This window comes from Doryrhamphus excisus, chromosome 17, assembly GCF_030265055.1.
Source record: "Doryrhamphus excisus isolate RoL2022-K1 chromosome 17, RoL_Dexc_1.0, whole genome shotgun sequence".
Lineage (NCBI taxonomy): Eukaryota > Metazoa > Chordata > Actinopteri > Syngnathiformes > Syngnathidae > Doryrhamphus > Doryrhamphus excisus.
Genome location: NC_080482.1, coordinates 14876419 through 14902500, shown reverse-complemented (window position 1 = coordinate 14902500; position 26082 = coordinate 14876419). Strand labels below are relative to the sequence as shown.

Here is a 26082-nt window from a genome sequence, read left to right as displayed (position 1 = left end):
CCATCCAAGTTTTGATATCAGCGAAGCAGTTGGTGAGGGTGGAGTAGATGTTGGAGTTGATGGACGTGGTAGGAATGTATAGCTGAATATCATCGGCGTAGCTGTGGAAATTGAGGCCATGACGACGGATGATATTGCCAAGTGGAAGGATGTAGAGCAGGGGTCTCAAACTCAATTTACCTGGGGGCCACTGGAGCTAGGGTCTGGGTGAGGCTGGGCCGCATCAGGTTAAAAATCATATATATATGTATATATTTAAAAAAGGGAAAAAATATAATAAAAATATTAATAAATATTAATTCTATTAAATATTAATAAATATATATATAATATAATAGTCTTCAATGCTATACCCTCCACTTTTTCAGTGCTTTGGTTCTTTGCAAAAGCTCTGATAAAACATTAAATTATAATAATTATGAATTATTATAAATTAATTTTTATTTATTATTAAATTATTAAACAAATGTTTAATGTTAATTTTTATTTTTTGACACAAAATAAGATGGAAAAATAAATGAGCAAATAAAAAACAAATTAAACAAATGAACAAATTAATTTTTATTTATTATTAAATTATTAAATAAATGTTTAATGTTAATTTTTATTTTTTGACACAAAATTAGATCAAAAAATAAATAAGCAAATCAAAAAACAAATGAAACAAATGAACATATTAATTTTTATTTATTATTAAATTATTAAAAAAATGTTTAATGTTAATTTTTATTTTTCGACACAAAATAAGATGGAAAAATTAATAAGCAAATAAAAAAACAAATTAAACAAATGAACAAATTATTTTTTATTTATTATTAAATTATTAAATAAATGTTTAATATTAATTTTTATTTTTTGACACAAAATAAGATGGAAAAATTAATAAGCAAATCAAAAAACAAATTAAACAAATTCAACTTTCATATCAAGGCGGGGGCCTCAAACTAGCATTTGGCCCGTGAGTTTGAGACCCCTGATGTAGAGGCTGAAGAGAAGAGGACCAAGCACTGAACCTTGAGGAACACCTTGAGGTAAAGGGGTTTGTTTATGTGCACAAACTGTTGACGATTGGTGAGGTATGATTGGAACCAGAGCAGAATCAGTGATATTGAGGCTGGTTTTGAGGCGGGACAGGAGGATGGAGTAGCTAATGGTGTCAAACGCTGCGGTGAGGTCCAGGAGGATGAGGATGGTAAGATGGTAAGCCGGAGTCGGAGGGGAGAAGAAGATCATTGGTGATTTTAAGAAGAGCTGTTTCAGTGCTGTGTTTGGGACGGAAACCGCACTGGAAGGATTCAAACAGGCTGTTGGAGTTGAGGTGAGTTTGGGATATGGGACGGACATTGGAGAGGTTATTGGGATCGAGACCAGACTTTTCGAGTGTGGGGGTTTTACACTCCCATTACCCAATATAGTAAACAAAATAGACATAAATAAGATCCGTACTTGTGTATGTTACTGTTGGTGTGTTTCAGTTGCACGGACAGGAAGTGACTTTGGTCACTGATCCTTCAAACCTGCAGTTAAAAAGTATTAAAATGATGCTTCAACACATGCTTTGCAATCCGGGTAATTTATTTTTCCTGCCATTTATTCTATAATGTTGTGTTTTTTATATATATTTGCAGGTTGATGTTGACAAAGCAGTGAAAGCAGCACAGGATGCCTTCCGTTTGGGTTCGCCATGGAGACGGATGGACGCCTCCCATCGCGGCCTTCTTCTCAGCCGCTTGGCTGACGCAATTGAGAGAGACGCTGGCTACCTTGCGGTGGGTTCTGACACACCGCTGACCGTTGCGGCAGTGGTTTGGTCCAATGCAGTCCTTGCCGCAAAGTGCCACTCGCGATAACCATAAGCCTTATAACAAGGTTATTGTAAACAATAGACGTAATTGCCTGAACAGTGACGGTGTCGTAGATTTCAGTTTGTTTTTTTTGTGCTGTGAAATAATGTATATTTAGTGTGCGTTTTGGGTGGTAGCCATCTTTTATCAATTTATTGAGTCATCACAACTCTACTGCACACGCTACAGCAGCCGAGAAGGGAAATTAATAGTGATGTTACAAGAGGTGGCTTCGAAGCGTGTGTCGAGTAATCGAGTGGGCACTTCCGCGCCGGAATTGATGACGTCCGAAGCTCGCCTTGCCGCGATGTTTGCCCGTCACTCGGCGATATAAACCCCTCAGGCTTAAACATTAAAATGTGGGGTTTTGTGATGAGAGTCAGTCAGTTGAGCGTGTGGATAGTGTTTGTTGATAGTTTGGAGGGTTTGGTTACTACGGTTACGTTAGTTTGGAGTTCAGAGAGAGAAGATATGGAGCCAGCTAGAAAGAGGAAAATTTCTCCTGTGTGGGAACATTTTGACTTGATCAGGAAGCCAAATCCAACACTATTAAGAGATGGTATGTTTGTATTTCAAAACCTTTATTTGTACTGTTTCTCATTGTTATTGAGAGGAGAAGTGCTTATTGTGTTTCAAGGAGTTGGGGTACAATAATAACATCTCATCCATGTTCAGGCATTAACGTGCCTTTCACAAACATAAAGATGAAACTGGCCCTTCACCTTTCCATGGTAAGGTTAATAGTACTACATTATAATATTAATATATTACAGTATTACCAACACAACCATGATGAAGCTAGCCCAGGGGTGGGCAAACTTTTGGACTCGGGGGCCGCATTGATTTAAGAAAATTGACGCGGGGATCAGTCTATATATTTTAAGTGTCATGGAGTCTGCTATATATATACTTTGAGATCATTTATTTGACGTAAAGTGCCTTATAATTTAAATTTTAATAATATTATTATTATTATTTGGTTAATAATAATAATGATAATTATTATTCTAATTGTTATTATTATTGTTATTATGATTATTATTATGTGCTTGTGTCCCTTTTTTCAGGATCAAATAACGAAAATTGATAAGTCAGCTACTTCAACCATGAAAAGGTTGGCTCAAGCCATGATGCCAGGTTGTATGTTGAGTTTAAATGAAATACTTTGGAAAGAACGGGCAGGCCGTATTCAAACACTTGGCGGGCCGGATGTGGCCCCCGGGCCGTAGTTTGCCCACCCCTGAGCTAGCCATATCACATGATACATGCCATTTATGGACAAGAAAACATGCAGTATTTTATATATACTGTATATACTGTATATTTTATCTTGCACTTTGTACAGGGCTCGACAATAAAGTTAAAACAAAATTTGGGCAAGTAAATCCAATCAGTGATATTCCCGTCGGGCAAATGCACTTTGGCATGCCGTACTGCCAAGAGTTTTTTTAAAAGCGGTTCTTGTTGGGTGTTGGTAAAACACGGACTGCGTAATTCTGGTGGTAATTTGCAAACCAATCCTTGCAAATCTTGAAATGGACCAATCAGAATGGTTTATTTAGATGGCGGTCCGCAGTCCACAGTCGGCGTTTTACCCACAGCCGTTCTTGCACAACACCAACATAAATGCAAACAAACTACAGATTCTGTATTTGAAGAGCTTGCAACCAAAAGGCGCTAAATCCATTTTGACTGATTTCGAGAAAATCAATGATTTTTAACTACGCACATATCAATCTATTTGGTCATCAAGTCTATATTGCAAATGAAAGAGCTATCAATATAGGTCATAAAAATGCATGCTATAAAAATCCTGCACACACCATGTATTTTATATATATTTTTTAATTAATTCTTTTTTCGGATTTAGCGCCTTTTGGCTGAAATAAATTTGAAGTCACCTTTAACTTCTTCAATGGCATTGTTGTAAAAGAATGTAAGGTGCTTTAATGTGCTATGCTAATAAAATAATTACAACACAGAAGCCATTCTCAACATACAATACAAAATAATTATTATGAATTAAATGAATAAAAATGTTATTAAAAGCAGTGCTCATATTTGACTGCACCATGAAGGTGACAGTGACAAAAATCATCTCATTCCAAACTCTTTACATTGTATGTTTTTTAGTACAAGTAAAATAATGTTTCTCATGAAAGTTGGAGGTGTCAAGGTAGAGACATGCCTTTTATGGCGTAAAAAAAACTTCCATGTTACAGAATACTGTAAAAACACAATTTGTGTTCTCCTGAATTGCATAACATACTGTAACTATCATACGTGTACTTAATGTACACAAACAAAACAGGACGCGCACTGATACTGGCTTTCTGTATGTGCAGTGCCAATTGGATTCTTCTCTCTGATTGGTCAGATTATCAATAGATGGGAAACTTGGGCCAATCAGAATAAAGAATAAAGAAAGGGATTTAGCTCCTTTTGGTTGAAATCTGAAATGGAAATAGCGCCTTTTGGTTGAAAGCATACATTTCATATCACTTTTTTTCATATTTTTTAAAATGATTTCAAGACCAAAATATGTGATTTGGATACACATGACAGAGGTCTATTAAACTCATGAAAAACATGCAACTTAGTGAAAATTGGATTTTGGTTGCAAGCTCTTCATTTCATAAAAAGCACGTCATGTGTTGATGACTGTGTGTCATGTTTCCATAGGAACTGGAGACTCTTGACAATGGGAAGCCATATGCAGTTGCCTACACAGTGGATGTGCCCATTGTGGTGAAATGTTTCAGGTAACAAACACATGCTGGTTTGAATAAAGTTGCTTTTTAAATGTTAGCTTTGGTAATGGTAATGGTAATGGTAATGGTAATGGTAATGGTAATGGTAATGGTTTAATTTCATTTGAACATGCATCAGATTACAATTGAGTGCATCCCATAATCAGTTCACAGTTCCACATGTCCAAAAGGAGTAGGAAGAAGCAAAGCTTATTAAATCCTACCCCTCCATCTGGTACTTTTACAATCACTAACTGTTACATTTGTTCACTTCCTGTTTTCCATAATACAGTTTTTTTTTTTTTTTTTTTTATAATGCACCTCGTACGAGGTGATATGACCATCCAATGACATAATGTGTACCATAGTAAGTGTCAATATAGTGATACAGTAAACCTCGGATATATCAGATTCAATTGTTCCCACTGGTTTTGTCCGATATAAGCGAAATCCGTTATATGCGTATACCGGAAAATGTCCGTTTTACGCATATATCGGATTTACGTATATCTGCTATATGCGTAAATGGGATTTTATCCGTTTTAAAAAGGCACTTCCTTGACTATGTTTCCAATGTACCTGGACGCACAGGCAACGCTGCAAACGCTGCAAATGACGTCGTATAGCGGCCTGTCACGATTCGGCGAATCGGAGCGCCACGATGCGGCCATCCGATATATGCGAGGGAAATTTCATGGAAATGCATTGGAACGGGACTGGAGATTTTGTCCGAAATAGGCGAAATACGTTATAAAAAATCCGATATATGCAATGAATTTTTATTGGAAATGCATTACAGAAAAATCGTTTCTTTTTTTATCTGTCCGTTGTGAGCGAATTTCCGATATATCCGAGGTTTACTGTATACGTATATACTTAGTGTAGTCTCACTGCTAAGAGAGACAGCAGGTCAGTTTTGTCCGTTTTTGGTTTACATTTTCGATCTGAATTTAAAGCATTGGTGCTCTGCTCAGGTACTACGCAGGATGGGCTGACAAATGGGAAGGAAAGACCATCCCCATCGATGGAGATTATTTCTGCTACACCAGACATGAACCCATTGGAGTCTGTGGACAGATCATACCGGTGAGGACAGTCGTGCTTTAGTGGTTTGGAATCGGCAATAACCAAGATAAAGTACGATAAGATATGCCTTTATTCGGGCTGCACGGCGGATGAGTGGTTAGCGCGCAGACTTCACAGCTAGGAGACCAGGGTTCAGTCCCACCCTCGGCACATCTCTGTGTGGAGTTTGCATGTTCTCCCCGTGCATGCGTGGGTTTTCTCCGGGTACTCCGGTTTCCTCCCACATTCCAAAAACATGCTAGGTTAATTGGCCACTCCAAATTGTCCATAGGTATGAATGGGAGTGTGAATGGTTGTTTGTCTATATGTGCCCTGTGATTGGCTGGCCACCAGTCCAGGGTGTAACCTGCCTCTCGCCTGAAGACGGGTGGGATAGGCTCCAGCACCCCCCGTGACCCTCGTGAGGATAAACGGTAGAAAATGAATAAATGCCTTTATTCGTCCCTCAGTGGGGAAAGTGGGCAAATTTGGAAATTTACAAACAATAGCAAACACTATCATCATACACACAACAAAAATAGAACCTCCCATTTTTCATGAGCTGAACCCAAAGATGTGAAACATTTTCTATGTACAGTAGTTACTCGTTTCCATACCCGACTGACTGAGTGATTTTCCACAAAGTAGGAGTCCTTAAAAATGGAAATACTTTTAATTAGAGCATAGAAAACCTTTTTACGACCTTCTAAATATGTTTTTTTGGGGGGGCATTCTAAGAAGCCATGAAATAACACTCCAATGCAAGCATATTACATAATAGAGTCAACATAATAAGAGAAAATAAGACACAATACAGACCTTAGCATTGGGAAAGTTCCTTGTTGTTATTGTTTGTTTACTTCCTGTATCTGTATAGTACTACAAGTGGTGGCTATTGTCTAAGCAACCTAGTGACCAGTGTAGAGTACTACATGTCATCTTTGAACGTATCTTCTGCCAATCCCTTATGCCTTTTATTTGTATTTTACTTCCTGTATCCATTTGTATGATTGGAAATTCTGATTTATTCATTCATTCATTCATTTTCTACCGCTTTTCCTCACGAGGGTCGCGGGGGGTGCTGGAGCCTATCCCAGCTGTCTTCGGGCGTAAGGCGGGGTACACCCTAGACTGGTCGCCAGCCAATCACAGGGCACACACAGACAAACAACCATTCACACTCACATTCATACCTATGGACAATTTGGAGTCACCAATTAACCTAGCATGTTTTTGGAATGTGGGAGGAAACCGGAGTACCCGGAGAAAACCCACGCATGCACGGGGAGAACATGCAAACTCCACACAGAGATGCCCGAGGGTGGAATTGAACCCTGGTCTCCTAGCTGTGAGGTCTGTGCGCTAACCCCTAGACCACCGTGCCGCCCAAATTCTGATTTAATTTGTTTAAAAAAAAGATTTTCAGTTTTGATGTATTTCAAAAGGTTGTAGCATAGCTAGACGATAGATGACATCAAATATGAACAACAATGTTTGCTTTTAGCTTAGCTGTAAGTCCACCACGACAGCCCCGCGTTCGATGTCTCCGCGGGCGGTCTGTACTGTGATGTGTTATTTCTAACTGGCATAGCCGATCATGGCTTTCAATGTTTACGGGCTTCAAATTGCTGATTTTTCTCAGACGAAGGATAGCCTGCCTGTCATATACTATTCTTGCACTGTTACGCTTCCTCTTCTCTCAAGCAAACCCAGCCATCATCATTTTTTATGTCATTTACAGCGGGACCTTGAACACCACTGCTGCCTGCACAACATTATTACTGCTAATATACAAAGATAGATACAGTGTTTCTAGCTATCTATATATTATGGTAATGGTAATGGTAATGGTAATGGTTTTATTTCATTTGAACATGCATCAGATTACAATTGAGTGCATCCCATAATCAGTTCACAGTTCCACATGTCCAAAAGGAGTAGGAAGAAGCAAAGCTTATTAAATCCTACCCCTCCATCTGGTACTTTTACAATCACTAACTGTTACATTTGTTCACTTCCTGCTTTCCTAATATAGTTTAAGTGTTTTTTTTTTGTCACGTACCAAAGTACGAGGTGATATGACCATACAATGATATTATGTGTACCATAGTAACCATCAAAATAGTGTATATGTAACACATCCTGACTGGTTCAGGACCAGTTTGTATTTAGCAAACATCAACTGCTTGTATTGTTTCTTGAATTGGCTCATCGTTGTGCATTGTTTGAGGTCCTTACTCAATCCATTCCATAGTTTGATTCCACATACTGAAATGCTATGGCTAGCATAACGTAGTCCTAGCATAGAAGTGTTTCAAATGTACTTCTTCCCTGAGATCATATTTCTCCTCTCTTGTAGAGAAGTATTGGATGACATTTTTAGCTAATTGGTTGTTTTTAGCCTTATGCATTATTTTAGCTGTTTGAAGATGAACTATATCAGCAAGTTGAAGTATTTGTGATTTTAGGAGTATATAAATAAGGAGTTAGTATGTTCTCTGTAGGCGGCATTATGAATTATCCTTACTGACCTTTTTTGCAGTACATTTAACGAGTGAAGATTGCTTTTATAGTTATTATCCCATATTTCCACACAATAAGTAAGATATGGTAGAACCAGAGAGCAATAAAGAGTGTGGAGTGATTTCTGATTGAGAACAAATTTTGCTTTGTTCAATACTGAAATATTTCTGGCCACCTTATGTTGTATATTTGTAATATGAGGTTTCCAGCTCATATTTTCATCTATTGTGATCCCCAGAAATGTATTTTCCTTCACCCTTTCAATGTCCACACCGTCTATTTGTATTTGCTGGTGTGTGTCCTTTCTGCTGTTAGCAAACAGCATGATTTTAGTTTTATTTAGGTTCAAGGACAATCTATTATCATCAAACCATCTTTTTAGTGTGACCATTTCTTCTCTGACCTTTCTAATGATTTTGTCTGTACTCCCCCCAGAACAAAAAGCAGTGGTATCATCCGCAAATAATACCAGCTTTAAGTCTTTCGTTACTTTGGAGATATCATTGACATACAAGTTGAACAGTTTTGGCCCCAGTATTGACCCCTGGGGAACTCCGCACGTAATATATGAACTTGCAGATGTGTATTCTCCTAGCTGTACGTATTGCTTCCTGTCAGCTAAGTATATAAAATATATTCAATGCAAATACTGACAGGTCGGCCCTGTGTGGTACAAGTACTAAAGTAATAAATACAGAAAATTAAAGCAAAACCAGACATGTCAAATAGAGATCATAGAGATCATACAGTAATGCGTGCTAGCAAAATACTAAGGTTGTTTTTTTTTCTCCTTTCAGTGGAACGTCCCTCTCTTGATGCAGGCGTGGAAACTTGGCCCTGCTCTTGCAACGGGTAACACGGTGGTGATGAAAGTTGCTGAGCAGACGCCGCTCACCGCGCTCTACGTGGCCAACCTTATCAAAGAGGTACGGCCATGGTCAGACGTGTACACATACGCTCATCAGTTTTAGGCTCTGAATGATTTACCTCGGGGGGGGGTCCAAATGGCGCCCTGTAGAAATAAAATAAAACACAAAAACATTTATGTTTGGATACTCCCTGATTTAGTAGAACCTGAAATCTAGTCACCTTTCCACTCCTATTACCCAAAATAGTAGGCATAATTACAGCAAACAAGCTATTTAAGACATTCATTCATTCATTCATAATTCATTCATTCATTTTCTACCGCTTTTTCCTCACGAGGGTCACGGAGGGTGCTGGAGCCTATCCCAGCTGTCTTCGGGCTTAAGGCGGGGTACACCCTAGACTGGTCGCCAGCCAATCACAGGGCACATATAGACAAACAACCATTCACACTCACATTCATACCTATGGACAATTTGGAGTCGCTAATTAACCTAGCATGTTTTTGGAATGTGGGAGGAAACCGGAGTACCCGGAGAAAACCCACGCATGCACGGGGAGAACATGCAAACTCCACACAGAGATGCCCGAGGGTGGGATTGAACCCTTGTCTCCTAGCTGTGAGGTCTGCGCGCCACCGTGCCGCCCCTATTTAAGACATACGTACATAAAAGTCTCATCTAGCGCTCCCCCTAATTGAAAAAAATATTGCAGTCCTGACGGAAACACTGATGTGTGATGCACTTTTTTTGTGTATGTTATTCTAATCATTCGAGGTTGAGACGACTCTACTGACTCTTTTTAAAGGTGGGCTTCCCTGAAGGGGTGGTGAATATTTTGCCCGGCATGGGGCCTTCAGCCGGAGCTGCCATTGCAAGACACATGGACGTTGACAAAGTGGCCTTCACAGGATCCACAGAGGTAGGAACCATCTGTCTTTCATTTCCACTTCTTCTCTGTCAACCAAATGTAACGGCCTTTGTTAGGTTTCTGAGGAACAAAAGAATGAAAATAAAAGTTCTCTTTCTTCTCCACTTCTGCACCCTACACAGATGGAACATAAATTAAACATTGTAACAAAAACCACGACGGGCCTAATGTAACGCAAATCCCGCCAGAAGTGTAAATGAAAAGAAGCCATCCATCCATCCATCCATTTTCCTCCGCTTATCCGGGTCCGGGTCGCGGGGGCAGCAGTCTTAGAAGGGAAGCCCAGACTTCCCGGTCCCCGGCCACCTCCTCCAGCTCCACCGGGAGGACACCAAGGCGTTCCCAGGCCAGCTGTGAGACATAGTCCCTCCAGCGTGTCCTAGGTCTGCCCCGGGGCCTTTTCCCGGCTGGGCATGCCCGGAACACCTCCCCAGGGAGGCGTCCGGGAGACATCCGGACTAGATGCCCGAGCCACCTCAACCTAGGGTGAGTCCAGCTATCCTACGGAGGAAACTCATTTCAGCCGCCTGTATCCGCCATCTCATTCTTTCTGAAAAGAAGCCCTTTTAATTAAAACCAACGATCAAAATAACATAAAACCACTTGAAATGACAAATATATCAACATAAACACAATATACACAACACAGATGACCAAATCTTAAACTACACACACATTTTGTCTGCAGCTCTTTAACAACTACGGAAGCCCGGGAGGAGCAGAAGTAAAAGGATAAAATAAACACACATACAAAGAAAGCAATGAAAATGGAGTAAACAAGATAAGAAAAATAAATAACTCATTGAGATAAAATTCACACAATTACTAAATAATAATAAATTCCCACATTTAGAAAATAAATAATAACGTGCATTTTTAACTCCGTTACACAAAGACTTTCCACACTTGCTGAAATCATATCAACACTATCAATACTGCATTGCCCTCAGGACGTATTGGAACAGTCAATCAGTTCAATCAATCAATAGCACTGAATGTCTATGCTGACTTTCAGATTGGGTAGGATAGGTTTTATTATTATTTTATAGGTAGATTACTTTCAGAGGTGAAAACAACATGAAAACCAGTTCTGACATACACTTTCGGTGCAACTTAGACACATTATCAGTGCTGTATCCTGGGTTCACTGGGTGTTTCGGGTCTCACAACAGACACCCTCGCCCAGGTGACCCAGCCGGGTTGATCAGTCCCGGCTTTTGTCTAAGTAGCTTTTGTTCTCCACGGATCTCCCCGCTTGATCCACAGCCATCTGGACGTCTTTTCTGCTGCGTCAGTGATGTTCTCGATGGCTCTTTTGTTATGCTGACCCTTCACTCCCAGCATCTTGAGTGCTCTAATGAGAGACTGGCCTACAAAACCTCTGCACCCGACCTCGATGGGGTTGCATCGGGTCCTCCATCCTCTGCTTCGGCATTCATCTGCCAGCTCCTCATACTTGGCCCTCTTCCTCTCAAAGGCCTCCTCCATCCGGTCTTCCCAGGGAACAGTCAACTCCAGCAGGACCACTTGCCGAGTTGTTTCTGACACCAGGACCATGTCTGGCCTGAGAGTGGTCACTGCGATGTTCTCTGGGAATTTGAGCTGTCTCCCTAGGTCGACTTTCAGCTGCCAGTCTCGGGCTTGACTCCGGCACTGCTTCGGCTTCTCCCCAGCCTTAACAAAGACAATGGACTGCCTTGTTGGTTGATGGTATTTACTGGTGGAGATTCCTGTGCTGATGGCCTCTGCAATGACCCGCAGTACTTGATCATGGCGCCAGCGGTAGCGCCCGTCCCCCAGTGCCCTTGGGCAGCAGCTGAGGATGTGTTCCAGTGATCCAGGACTCTGGCAGAGAGGGCACAGTGGATTCTCCGCCAAGCCCCAGCGAAAGAGGTTGGACGGACTTGGGAGCACATCGTACACCGACCGAATGAGGAACTCAATCCGGTGTGGCTCAGATCGCCATAGCTCTGTCCACGAGAGAGCTGTCTGATTTGAATCTTGATCATGAATCGGAAGCGTTGCACAAACATCTCTCACAGCCTCTACAACCATGTGGAATGTCCTGACGAAGACGTAAGTAACACACACGGAACAGGCGTGGTTTTTTTTTTTAAAACAGAAGAGCGTTCCTGTCATTTGGAGGATCTTTGACTCCTGTTTGTTTTTGGGCATGTTTAAAAACAGCAAAGGACTCTGTCTCTGAGGATCTTTGACATGAGTGTGAATGGTTGTTTGTCTATATGTGCCCTGTGATTGGCTGGCCACCAGTCCAGGGTGTACCCCGCCTCTCGCCCGAAGACAGCTGGGATAGGCTCCAGCACCCTCCGCGACCCTCGTGAGGAAAAGCGGTAGAAAAACAAATGAATGAATGAATTTAGTCCCATCACAAACATACTGATGATTGACAGTATGTATTTATCTCTCTTTATCAGTCAAAACTGAAAAAAACTCTGGTTCCTAAAGCGTTAAGTTGCGTGGTGTTTTTGAACGCATCCTGTTATTCATTGCTCCAATTAACACGGTTAAAGTGTGATTCACATTAGTGGTTGAAGACCTAGTGGTGGGTACAGGCAGTACATAGATCAGGAGTGGGCAAACCTTTTTGACTCGCGGGTCGCATTTATTTAACAAAATTTATGGGGGCCCAGACTATTTATTTTACACGTAACCGTCCACCTGGATTTATTGTATGTGTAAAAGTGTCATGCAATCTGCTATATGTGCTTGTGTCCCTTTTTTTAGGAGCACTTTGTAAACAGGAAACCACATGAAATAACCAAATTGATTTAAAAAAAAAAAGGCTTAAACCATCAAAACGCTCAAGCCATGATTCCAGGTTGTATGTTAATTTTAAATTAAATACTGTGGAAAGAACGGGAGGGCCGTATTCAAACACTTGGCGGGCCGGACGTAGTTTGCCCACCCCTGGCTTAGATGTTAAATGTGCTATAACATCTATCATCCTGTCCCATCTTTTATTTTTCTTTCAATAAAAGACAGTCAAAAATGGGCATATTTCAGACATACAGTAAACCTCGGATATATCGGATTCAATTGTTCCCACTGGTTTTGTCCGATATAAGCGAAATCCGCTATATGCGTATACCGGAAAATGTCCGTTTTACGCATACATCGGATTTATATCCGGTATATGCGTAAATGGGATTTTATGCGTTATAAAAAGGCACTTCCTTGACTATGTTTCCAATGTACCTGGACGCGCAGGCAACGCTGCAAACGCTGCAAATGACGTCGTATAGCGGCCTGTCACGATTCGGCGAATCGGAGCGCCACGATGCGGCCATCCGATATATGCGAGGGAAATTTAATGGAAATGCATTGGAACGGGACTGGAGATTTTGTCCGAAATAGGCGAAATCCGTTATAAAAAATCCGATATATGCAATGAATTTTTATTGGAAATGCATTACAGAAAAATCGCTTCTTTTTTATCTGTCCGTTGTGAGCGAATTTCCGATATATCCGAGTCCGATATATCCAAGGTTTACTGTACATGATTTCAGGTTTGAGCAGGGGTCTCAAACTCACGGCCCGACCTATTTTGTGTCCCCCTACTTGACGTCAATGTTTAGTGTTTGTGTGGCCTGTCCCTCAAGTGGTGGTCAGAAGCATAAAAGCTTAAAACAAAAGCACTTAATTGGGTGGGTGGGGGCGGGGTGAACAGTTACAGAGGACAACACGTTTAACGCTTAAAGAGGAACGGCACTTTTTTTTTTTTTATTTTGCCCATCATTCACAATCCATCATTATAACACAAGAAAATTAGTTAATACAGTAAACCTCGGATATATCGGATTCAATTGTTCCCATTGGTTTTGTCCGATATAAGCGAAATCCGTTATATGCGTATACCGGAAAATGTCCGTTTTACGCATATATCGGATTTTATCTGTTATAAAAAGGCACTTCCTTGACTATGTTTCCAATGTACCTGGACGCGCAGGCAACGCTGCAAACGCTGCAAATGACGTCGTATAGCGGCCTGTCACGATTCGGCGAATCGGAGCGCCACAATGCGGCCATCCGATATATGCGAGGGAAATTTAATGGAAATGCATTGGAACGGGACTGGAGATTTTGTCCGAAATAGGCGAAATCCGTTATAAAAAATCCGATATATGCAATGAATTTTTATTGGAAATGCATTACAGAAAAATTGGTTCTTTTTTATCTGTCCGTTGTGAGCGAATTTCCGATATATCCGAGGTTTACTGTATTTGCATATGTGAGTCATGTGATTCAGTTGGATCATTCGACAGCCTCATTTGTTTTTTCAACCAGGATGTGAAATTGTGGGAAGTAAGGTTCTCCCTATTGCTCACGGTTGCCTTGTTGGTGTCCTTTTAGGTGGGTCATCTCATCCAGCAGGCATCAGGCAACAGCAACCTAAAAAAGGTCACTCTGGAGCTTGGAGGAAAGAGTCCCAACATCATCCTGTCTGATGCAAACAGTATGTATGGATGAATGATTGAGTTCTATCTGCTTCACTACTTGCACTTCAATGTCACAACTATTCTAGCCATACCAGTTGGGCTACCTTTGCCAAGCTTGGCATCATGCAAACATGTCTTGACAGTGCAAACAATGACAGGTCTGGGCCTGGTGATCTGGTTCAAATAGGATTCTAGTACTTTAGCAACAACATCCCACATGGTACTCTGCTCCAAAGTTCTTATTCACGCTTGGCATTCACTACCCATTATATTAAAAAATGTCAACTCTCATTGCATTGTCGTCTGAACAAGGGCCATTTTTAAAGTAGTAATCATTTATAAATGATAATACAGCAAGGATGCGCTCCAGAACATTTCATTGGTCTGCCGTAAAACTGATATTTTGCTGAAATTTTCTACTTCTGATTACCAAGGAACAGAAAAATGTAGAAACTAACTTTTCTGCTTTTGTTTTTTTTCAATTTTCCAAATATTTCCACAATAATTTCATTGATGATTTTGTTCTCATAATATTTTCACTTGAACCTCTTAATTAATAATTTCCCCCCATATTATGACATCCAAATGAATGGTAATGGTAATGGTTTTATTTCATTTGAACATGCATCAGATTACAATTGAGTGCATCCCATAATCAGTTCCCAGTTCCACATGTCCAAAAGGAGTAGGAAGAAGCAAAGCTTATTAAATCCTACCCCTCCATCTGGTACTTTTACAATCACTAACTGTTACATTTGTTCACTTCCTGCTTTCCATAATACAGTTTAAGGTTTTTTTTTTATAATGTACCTCGCACCGTATTGTTTCTTGAATTGGCTCATCGTTGTGCATTGTTTGAGGTCCTTACTCAATCCATTCCATAGTTTGATTCCACATACTGAAATGCTATGGCTAGCATAACGTAGTCCTAGCATAGAAGTGTTTCAAATGTACTTCTTCCCTGAGATCATATTTCTCCTCTCTTGTAGAGAAGTATTGGATGACATTTTTAGCTAATTGGTTGTTTTTAGCCTTATGCATTATTTTAGCTGTTTGAATTATATCATCTCTGCTAGTAAAAGGGCTTTCCCCTCATATTTCCAGTCCATTCTCTGAATTTTTTTTCATGTTAGAATGAGGTTTTTCCTCTGAATATTTTTCCTTTTCATAATTATGCCTTTATTCCCATATTGTTTTGACTTTAACCTTGTAATATTATAATGTTTTACACAATTGTTGGTTTCTCATGATGTGACAACAACAAAATGTCTTTTCCTGTAATATAAGTGTCTTTATTTTCCCTTGTAATATCACCACCTTTTTAAATTGTGGCTTTTTGTCTTCTTAGAAGATGAAAAATTATATATTTTTAAAATATTTATTTTTATTTTTATTTATTTCCCCTGTAGCATTATAACATTTGCTGCAACCTAACCTTCCAAAAATTTGTTGAAGAAATAATTAATTTCATTTTCTTTAATATTTCATTAACTGGAAGGACATTATCTTTTCATCATACTATTTTGACTTTACTGTCATAAAATTACCACTGTTTTATTACAATTTATGCTGGTATTTCTTACATTTTTTTCTGACTATTCTCACTTTTTTCTTGTAAATTTCTTTCTTGAAATTATGACTTATCATATTTTTACTTGATTCTCATAAAATTAGCATTTCTTCCACAACTTAGTTCCAAATTTTAAAAAAATCCCATTGTTTCTAATAATGTTACAACTTTTTAAAAAATATTTCCCCAAGAAATGAAAACAGCTAAGGTTGTTCCAATTTTTAAAAATGGTGACAAATCGGCCAGTCTCCTTACTCCATGCCACTGATTAAAATCACGGAAGAAATCACTAACGCTATAGATCATAGAAAGTGGGCTAATAACTATAAAAACTATAAAAGCAATCATCACTCACTAAATGTACTGCAAAAAAGGTCAGTAAGGATAATTCATAATGACGCCTACAGAGAACATACTAACTCCTTATTTCTAAAATCACAAATACTTCAACTTGCTGATATAGTTCATCTTCAAACAGCTAAAATAATGCATAAGGCTAAAAACAACCAATTAGCTAAAAATGTCATCCAATACTTCTCTACAAGAGAGGAGAAATATGATCTCAGGGAAGAAGTACATTTGAAACACTTCTATGCTAGGACTACGTTATGCTAGCCATAGCATTTCAGTATGTGGAATCAAACTATGGAATGGATTGAGTAAGGACCTCAAACAATGCACAACGATGAGCCAATTCAAGAAACAATACAAGCAGTTGATGTTTGCTAAATACAAGGATGAAGAGTCTTGAACCAGTCATGATGTGCTATATATATCACTATATTGACACGCACTATGGTACACATTATGGCATTGGATGCTCATATCACCTCCTACTTCGGTATGAGGTACATTATAATAAAAAACAACCTTAAACTGTATTATGGAAAGCAGGAAGTGAACAAATGTAACAGTTAGTGATTGTAAAAGTACCAGACGGAGGGGTAGGATTTAATAAGCTTTGCTTCTTCCTACTCCTTTTGGACATGTGGAACTGTGAACTGATTATGGGATGCACTCAATTGTAATCTGATGCATGTTCAAATGAAATAACATTTTTTGTTAACATTTCAATTTTTTTTTTTACTAAAATGAAATAATTTCCCCCATAATGTGATGACATTATTTTTGTCAAATTTCGCAATATATTTAGTTTATTCTTTTAAAATTATTACCGATTTTCCCACTTTTTCTTTTTTGTTTTTTTTTCTTGTTAAAGTATAGTTTTAGAATGTGAACAAGGTATGTACTCTATACTCTGTATGTACAATATACTGTATGTGCAGTATGCATGTATTGTATACTGTGTGTTTGTATAGGGTACTGTGTGTGTATGTACTGTGTAGTGTGTGTCTGTATAGGGTACTGTGTGTATATACTGTATATGTATGTATGTGGAAGTGTTTGTTTATTCTGTTTTGGTGTGTTCCATGTCCAGTGGAGGATGCGGTGGAGCAGGCCCACTTGGCTCTGTTTTTCAACCAAGGCCAGTGTTGCTGTGCCGGCTCTCGCACGTACGTCCAAGCCGACATCTACGAGGAGTTTGTGGAACGCAGCGCTGAGAGAGCCAAGAGACGAGTGGTGGGAAACCCCTTCGACTTAAAGACAGAGCAGGGACCCCAGGTAACACTCGCAACGCTACGCTATATACGAGAATTGCTCAGGGGGGTCCAAAGTGCGGCCCCAGAGCCATTGGCAGCATGTTTTGTTTCTTTTTTTAATTAGCCCACATTCAAAAATAATTATTTAACATGACCCCCCCCCCCTCCACACATACAAAAGAAACTGCAAAAATTGGTCGGTGCCAGTCGTGGCGCCTGGCCCCGAACCCGATGGTGGACACCAGAGGTCAGGGTTGCCGTCAAGTTGAAGAAGGAGTCCTATCGAGCATGGATGGTTTGTGGGACTCCTGAAGCAGCTGACAGGTACCGTCAGGCCAAACGGTTCGCGGCTTCGGTGGTTGTCGAGGCAAAAACTCGGCTGTGGGAGGAATTTGGTGAGGCCACTGCCGAACTCGACTTTTGGTCGGCCTCTAAGAGGTTCTGGCAAACCTTCCGGGGGCCTGCTGACCTCGACTGAGGATGTAGTCGGACGGTGGAAGGAATACTTTGAGGCCCTCAATCCCACTGTTATACCTTCCATAGAGGAAGCAGAGTCTGGGGACAGTTCCATCACCGCGGCTGAGGTATCTGGGGTGGTCAAAATTTCGCCTGGAATTCCTCAAGGCTCTGGATGACATGTCTTGACTGACACGTCTCTTCAATATTGTGTGGAAGTCTGGAACAGTACCTTTGGATTGGCGGACCGGGGTGGTGGTCCCCCTTTTCAAGAAGGGTGATCGGAGGGTGTGTTCCAAATATCGGGGGATCACACTCATCAGCCGAGCTGGGAAAGTCAATTCCAGGGTGCTGGAGAGAAGGGTAAACGGGTATTTGTGCCCCGTGATTGGCTGGCAACCAGTCCAGGGTGTCTGTCTGTCATTCATTCATTCATTCATTCAGAGATGGCCGAGGGTGGAATTGAATTCGGGTCTCCTAGCTGTGAGGCCTGCACGCTAACCACTCGCCCCCCGTGCAGCCATTCATTCATTCATTTTCTACCGCTTTTCCTCACGAGGGTCGCGGGGGTGCTGGAGCCTATCCCAGCTATCTTCGAACAAGAGGCGGGGTACACCCTGGACTGGTTGCCAGCCAATCACAGGGCACATATAGACAAACAACCATTCACACTCACATTCATACCCATGGACAATTTGGAGTCGCTAATTAACCTAGCATGTTTTTGGAATGTGGGAGGAAACCGGAGTACCCGGAGAAAACCCACGCATGCACGGGGAGAACATGCAAACTCCACACAGAGATGGCCGAGGGTGGAATTGAACCCTTGTCTCCTAGCTGTGGGGTCTGCATGCTAACCACTCAGCTAAACGCAGCATCTTTCTACCAATATATTCACTATCTCTCCTCTGGACATGACTTTATCTCCAAGGTATCTATCATGTAATGTCCATCTGATGTACTCGTTCCTGATCCTATCCATCCTGGTCACACCCAATGTGAACCTCAGCATCCTCGTCTCTGCTACCTCCAGTTTTGCTTCCTGTGTTTTCCTGTCTCTAGACCAAACAACATGGCTGGTCTCACCACAGTTTTGTATACCTTTCCTTTCATTTTAGCTGAAACTCTTCTATCACACATCACACCTGACACTTTTCCCTCCACCCGTTCCATCTTGTTTACTTCACCTCCTTTTCACAATCTCCATTGTTCTGAATTGTTGACCCAAAGTACTTAAAATTCTCCACCTTCTGTATCTCTTCTCACTGTAACCTCACTCTTCCACTTGGGTCCCTCTCATTCACACATATACTCCGTCTTGCTGTGGCTAATCTTCATTCCTCTCCTTTCCAGGGCAAACCTCCACTCTTCTAGCATCTCCTCCACGTGTTCCCTACTCTCAGTGCAAATCACAATGTCATCTGCAAACATCATAGTCCAGGGGTGGGCAAACTACGGCCAGCCAAGTGTGTGAATACGGCCTGCCCGTTCTTTCCAAAGTATTTCATTTAAACTCAACATACAACCTGGCATCATGGCTTGAGCCAACCTTTTCATGGTTGAAGTAGCTGACTTATCAATTTTCGTTATTTGATCCTGAAAAAAGGGACACAAGCACATAATAATAATCATAATAATAATAATAACAATTAGAATAATAATTATCATTATTATTATTAACCAAACAATAATAATAATAATAATAATAATATTATTATTATTGATTCATTCATTTTCTACCGCTTTTCCTCACGAGGGTCGCGGGGGTGCTGGAGCCTATCCCAGCTGTCTTTGGGCGTAAGGCAGGGTACACCCTGGACTGGTCGCCAGCCAATCACAGGGCACATATAGACAAACAACCATTCACACTCACATTCATACCTATGGACAATTTGGAGTCACCAATTAACCTAGCATGTTTTTGGAATGTGGGAGGAAACCGGAGTACCCGGAGAAAACCCACGCATGCACGGGGAGAACATGCAAACTCCACACAGAGATGGCCGAGGGTGGGAATTGAACCCTGGTCTCCTAGCTGTGAGGTCTGTGCGCTAACCACTAGACCGCTGTGCCGCCCTAATAATAATAATATTATTATTATTATTATTAAAATTTAAATTATAAGGCACTTTACATCAAATAAATGATCTCAAATTATATATATATATCCCCCCCCCCCCGTCAATTTTCTTAAATCAATGCGGCCCCCAAGTCCAAAAGTTTGCCTACCCCTGTCATAGTCCATGGAGATTCTAGTCTAACCTCATCTGTCAGTCTGTCCATCACCATAGCAAACAAGAAGGGGCTCAGAGCTGATCCCTGATGCAGTCAGTCCCACCTCCACCTGGAACTCTTCCCCAACAATTATTCCGAATGCTCCATGTGGAAGTTGTAAATTTTTGGCTTCTTACTTTGTTTTTCCTCCCTCTCTATTTGGAACACATAGAGTTTAGAATAAATAAATTGGAGGCTAACTTGTTAGCTCGGTAGCTTGCTATGCGTCGTGGTGCTGTAGCCTGTGCATTAGCAATGTGGTGTAAACAAAGACTATCTAAAGGCGACTGGAGGGGTGTTGTAATGAAGTTCCAAAGTGTATGTAGAAGGTAGTGAGGAGGTTTTATGTGCGTCTGCAGGTGGATGAGGAGCAGTTCAACAAGATCTTGGGTTACATCAGCAGCGGGAAAAGAGAAGGCGCCAAACTGATGTGCGGGGGTGGTGCGGCTGCGGACAGAGGATACTTCATCCAACCTACCGTCTTTGGAGATGTCCAGGATGACATGACCATCGCCAGGGAGGAGGTACGTACACGTGTAGATAGAACATCAGTGCAGCCATCCCACCGTCACCGTCTGAGGTGCATCGGCCAATGAAGTCAAATCAGCCAATTCAGAACGTGGAAGGAAAGATTTTCTTCTAAACGCATGTCCAACTATCTTCTGGCAAACGGCTACATAGATACCAGTTGTCAGAAGGCAGGTGTTCCTGGTTTTCCAGGCTGTGAGGAACACTCAGCTATGATCTGGGACCAGATCCAGATAGCAAAGCGGAACAAATCAGATCAAGTCTGGCTGAACCTCGCAAGTGCATATGGGTCTGTTCCCCCACCAGTTCATCCACTTTGTTCTTGATATCTTCCATGCCCCATAAAACCAGCAAAGTCCCGACTTTCCATCAGTAAAGGGGTACGAAGCAACAACATCTTCTCAGTTGACGGCGAGAAGATCCCACTCCTGGCAGTCCAATCGGTTTGGAGTCTTTGAAGGCTTTACACAGCGGATCTCTCCGATTGATGGGTGCCTCAATTGGTTCCCGGCTCCTGGATGGCCTAAGTGACCAGAGCCTCCTGCCTGGGAAGCTCAAGGTTTGGTGTTACCAGTTCACTTTGTACCAGTGCCTGATGTGGCCCCTTCAGCCTTGACACCATCCACAGCTGAGAAGCTAGACGCCTTCTTTGATGCCTTTCCACCACTGAAGTCTATAAGCTTGGGCTACAGACAGAAGAAGGTGAGACTCATTTTCGAGCTCAGAGATCCACCCGATCCGTCTATCCAAAACATCAAGGACCAAGTCCACATTGAGCGAAATTGAGATGCCACACAGCCTGTCGACCAGGCTATTACACGCCTGAAACATCAAGAAGTCGTCGGGCTGCAACAGCAAGGCAGGACCGGCCTTCGATGGGGAACAGCACCCAAGATGTGGTCCAAGGAGAGGAAAGATCTAGTCATCTCCGAAGTTGTCGAGATTGAGGAGCGTTACAAAATCAGTGTCATCATCCAGCAGCAGCAAGGGAATTGGACGACATGGGAGGAAACAGAACCATGACGTGGGTCGATACGCAGAGGATTTCGCAAGCAAGGCAGAGCTTCGTAATCAGGGCCACGTGACGCTCTTCCCAGTCCCAAGAATCTGCATACCTGGTACGGCACAGAAGAGCTTTTCCACCTCTGCAGTGCCGGAAGTCCGAGCCTGCGGCACATCCTATCGGGGCGCAAGGCGGCACCGACGCAGGACCGGTACAGGTGGCACCATGACAGAGTGCAGAAGTATGTGAAGCTAGCTGAGTTCTTAGAAACACGCAGGACCAGAAATTCATGGCATGACTGCTGTAGAAAGCGGTCACTACCGAAAGTAAAGCATATTTTATGAATGGTAACACGACTTACCGTCCTTTGATGTTAGGATAATTCGTATATAATATTAAAACAAACAAACAATGGCGCGAGTTGTGAAAATATTTCGGAATTTGCGAAATGATTGAAAGAAGTCTGCATCCTATCTTATGGAGGCCACTGGCTTTATGGTAAACACTGACAATATTCTGAGGAGAGAGGCCTGTCTAGAGGCCAGGGAATTTGGACGTCAGCTTATTGCGCCGCACGAGCGCCTAAAGAAAGCTACTGTGATCCTGAACCCAGCAGCTTGTAATGGGAAAGCCAACGGTTTATTTGAAAAGAATGCTGCCCCTATTTTGCGTCTGGCTGGCTTTGAGGTTACAGTGGTGAAGACCGATTATGAAGGTCAAATGGTCAGTTTTTTATCAGGAAAAACTGATGGATCTCGTAGAGCACACAGATATGTTGATTGTCGCTGGAGGGGACGGCACTTTGCAGGAAGTGGTCACAGGTTTACTGCGACAATCTGACCAGGACACATTCGGTCACACGCCGATTGGATTCATCCCGCTGGGCTCCCAAAATTCCCTGAGTGTCGGCCTTCACATCCTCAGTGACAACAAGGTCAAGGACATTACGTCAGCGACACTGTCCATCCTGAATGGAGAAACCGTGCCTCTGGATGTCCTGCAAATCAAAGGGGAGACAGACAAGCCGGTCTTTGCGCTGATGGAACTGCGATGGGGTGCTTTTCGAGACGTGTCCGCAACTATTAGCAAATATTGGTACCTTGGACCACTGAAGACAAATGCTGCTCATTGGTTTCAAACCCTCCGGGAGTGGCCTTTACTGCGTGAAGTCACAGTGAACTACTTGGCGCCCACCCTGCGGCCCCCTGACCTGTCCCCTCATAAAGCCCCCCAGACCCAATCTGCTCCATCGCATTATCCGCCGGCTGAAAAACTACTGGAACCCCCCCTCGAAGAGGCACCAAAAGCGGAGGAACCGGAGCAGTGGAAGGAAGAGAAGCTGTCCTCCGTCGAGCTGTTTATTCAAACGCACAACAAAAACCCTGTGGAGCGTCGAATCGACGATTCCATGATGATCTGCACAGAGCCCGACCACATGACCGTGGGAAAATTCATCACCGCGGGAAAGCAAAAACATCAGGACCCAACAGCGCTGACGGAAAACGCCACTCAACGAGAGGCCAGCGCTTGCCGGCTCCGGCTGCCTGAGGGCCCCGGCGGCTTCTACAGCATCGACAATGAGGACTACGAAGCCATGCCGGTGGAGATAAGACTGTTGCCACGGAAACTGCATTTTTGTCATGAGCGCAGAGCACGCTTATAATATTATAAGCGGGCAAGCACACCTTGGGTGTGACGGCTTTGTGCTCATACGTACAGTCGAGCGTCCTCACACAGTATAGCCAGTATACTAGTATACTGGTATACTGGTATACTGGTATACTGGTATACTGGTATACTGCACTGTATGTACTGTATCATCCTTTCTCATGCTCATTACAACGTGAGATGCATTCAGGGACGTTCCCAACATCACAAAAACGGCTTAATAATGCATCTTTCTGATTATGTAAATTAAAAAAAAACATGAACTGGATAGTCTTACCACGTTTGGTGACGCTTAAGGAGGTCAATAAGTTCATTTAGCTTGATTGACACATTGACTTCATGTGGAGCTGCTGTCATTGATCATCCTGTCATTTACCTTTCATCAATTACAGTCAAAATTGGCATATTTCAAACATAGTCGCTCATGGGGATTAATCATGATTAATGAGTTAAACTGTGATTAATCTGATTAAAATGTTATTTACATTATTTTAGATGCCCGATTAAGGAAGTTGGGCGTCCCTGGGACCCGAACCGTTAGCGGACCCGAGTCACATAGTTTTTGGCTCTAGCTCTGGAGGATAGAGCCGTCTGAGGCGTGTCAGGCAGCGATGCCCATAACAGGAACACACACCTGTGCTTGTATCTAGATATGCTACACAAAAATATATACAGTATATTAGGGTGCATCAAAAAACACAATTATTGAATTTTGATATGTCTGGGTACTAAAAGTGTTCCAATATATGTAGAAACAACACATACAAAATATTTTTCCAATACATGATTATTTAGGGGTGCCACCATACATCTGTTTTTGTGGAATAAAGTGGTGAACAGTTCAATGGTCGCCATGGAGATTTGAGGTCAGCAAAGAATGCAGCTCAAGAACTCTCAGGTGATTTTTGTTTTTGTTGGTATTTATACTCCTATTACATATTACTAGCAAATTTGTGGTTTTGTTTTTGTAATTTGAATGATTTGTAGTCATATTTATAGGTATTTAGTGCTCATTGCTTCTACTGTAGCTAACATTAGCTAGTTACAGTTTGCTAATGACAGTTAGCTAATAGCCGAGCAAGCATAACATCAACAACAGTAATATAGAGTAGACAGTATTACTGATACTTCATATTTATTGAGAGTGGTACTGTAGTCTTACATAATCTGATATACACTTGTCCATTTATTATTTTAGTCACTGTTTAGTGCTCATTGCCTCCACTGTAGCTAACATTAGCTCGCCACAGTTTGCTAATGGCAGTTAGCTAATAGCCGAGCAAGCATAACATCAATAACAGTAATATAGAGTAGACAGTATTACTGATACTTCATATTTATTGAGAGTGGTACTGTAGTCCTACATAATCTGATAATCTGATATAGTTCATAGTACTCAACATTTCCAGGTCAAGGTTTTGGCAATTAGACTAGAAATTGCACATTTTCCAAAATTTTACAAAAGTTTATGTGTGAGGTGGCACCCCTAAATCTCAATGGATTTCCTCAAAACTTTGCAAAAGACATTTTTACTAAAAAATGTAAAAAGTACTAAAAGTGTTCCAATATATGTAGAAACAACACATACCAAATATTTTTCCAATACATGATTATTTAGGGGTGCCACCATACATCTGTTTTTGTGGAATAAAGTGGTGAACAGTTAAATGGTCGCCATGGAGATTTGAGGTCAGCAAAGAATGCAGCTCAAGAACTCTCAGGTGATTTTTGTTTTTGTAGGTATTTATACTCCTATTACATATTACTACCAAATTTGTGGTTTTGTTTTTGTAATTTGACTGATTTGTAGTCATATTTATAGGTATTTAGTGCTCATAGCCTCTACTGTAGCTAACATTAGCTAGCTACGGTTTGCTAATGACAGTTAGCTAATAGCTGAGCAAGCATAACATCAATAACAGTAATATAGAGTAGACAGTATTACTGATACTTCATATTTACTGAGAGTGGTACTGTAGTCCTACATAATCTGATATACACTTGTCCATTTATTATTTTAGTCACTGTTTAGTGCTCATAGCCTCTACTGTAGCTAACATTAGCTAGCTACAGTTTGCTAATGACAGTTAGCTAATAGCTGAGCAAGCATAACATCAATAACAGTAATATAGAGTAGACAGTATTACTGATACTTCATATTTATTGAGAGTGGTACTGTAGTCCTACATAATCTGATATACACTTGTCCATTTATTATTTTAGTCACTGTTTAGTGCCCATTGCCTCTACTGTAGCTAACATTAGCTAGTTACAGCTTGCTAATGACAGTTAGCTTAGAGTAGACAGTATTACTGATGCCTCATATTTATTGAGAGTGGTACTGTAGTCCTACATAATCTGATATACACTTGTCCATTTATTATTTTAGTCACTGTTTAGTGCCCATTGCCTCTACTGTAGCTAACATTAGCTAGCTACAGTTTGCTAATGACAGTTAGCTAATAGCTGAGCAAGCATAACATCAATAACAGTAATATAGAGTAGACAGTATTACTGATACTTCATATTTATTGAGAGTGGTACTG

At 41.3% G+C, this 26082-nt stretch overlaps 1 protein-coding gene and 1 pseudogene across 1 annotated transcript in view; both read left to right on the top strand.

Annotated features, from left to right (window-relative positions):
- LOC131105183 (aldehyde dehydrogenase, mitochondrial-like) overlaps window positions 1-26082 on the top strand; it is a 35715-nt gene that overhangs the window by 6291 nt on the left and 3342 nt on the right. The window contains exons 3-10 of the mRNA XM_058053047.1: window positions 1629-1769; window positions 4527-4606; window positions 5569-5680; window positions 8980-9108; window positions 9857-9970; window positions 14351-14453; window positions 17445-17629; window positions 20697-20861. Of these exons, the coding sequence (XP_057909030.1) occupies window positions 1629-1769; window positions 4527-4606; window positions 5569-5680; window positions 8980-9108; window positions 9857-9970; window positions 14351-14453; window positions 17445-17629; window positions 20697-20861 (1029 nt within the window). The remainder of the gene's footprint in view (window positions 1-1628; window positions 1770-4526; window positions 4607-5568; window positions 5681-8979; window positions 9109-9856; window positions 9971-14350; window positions 14454-17444; window positions 17630-20696; window positions 20862-26082) is intronic.
- On the top strand, window positions 20868-24407 carry LOC131105185 (acylglycerol kinase, mitochondrial-like; annotated as a pseudogene).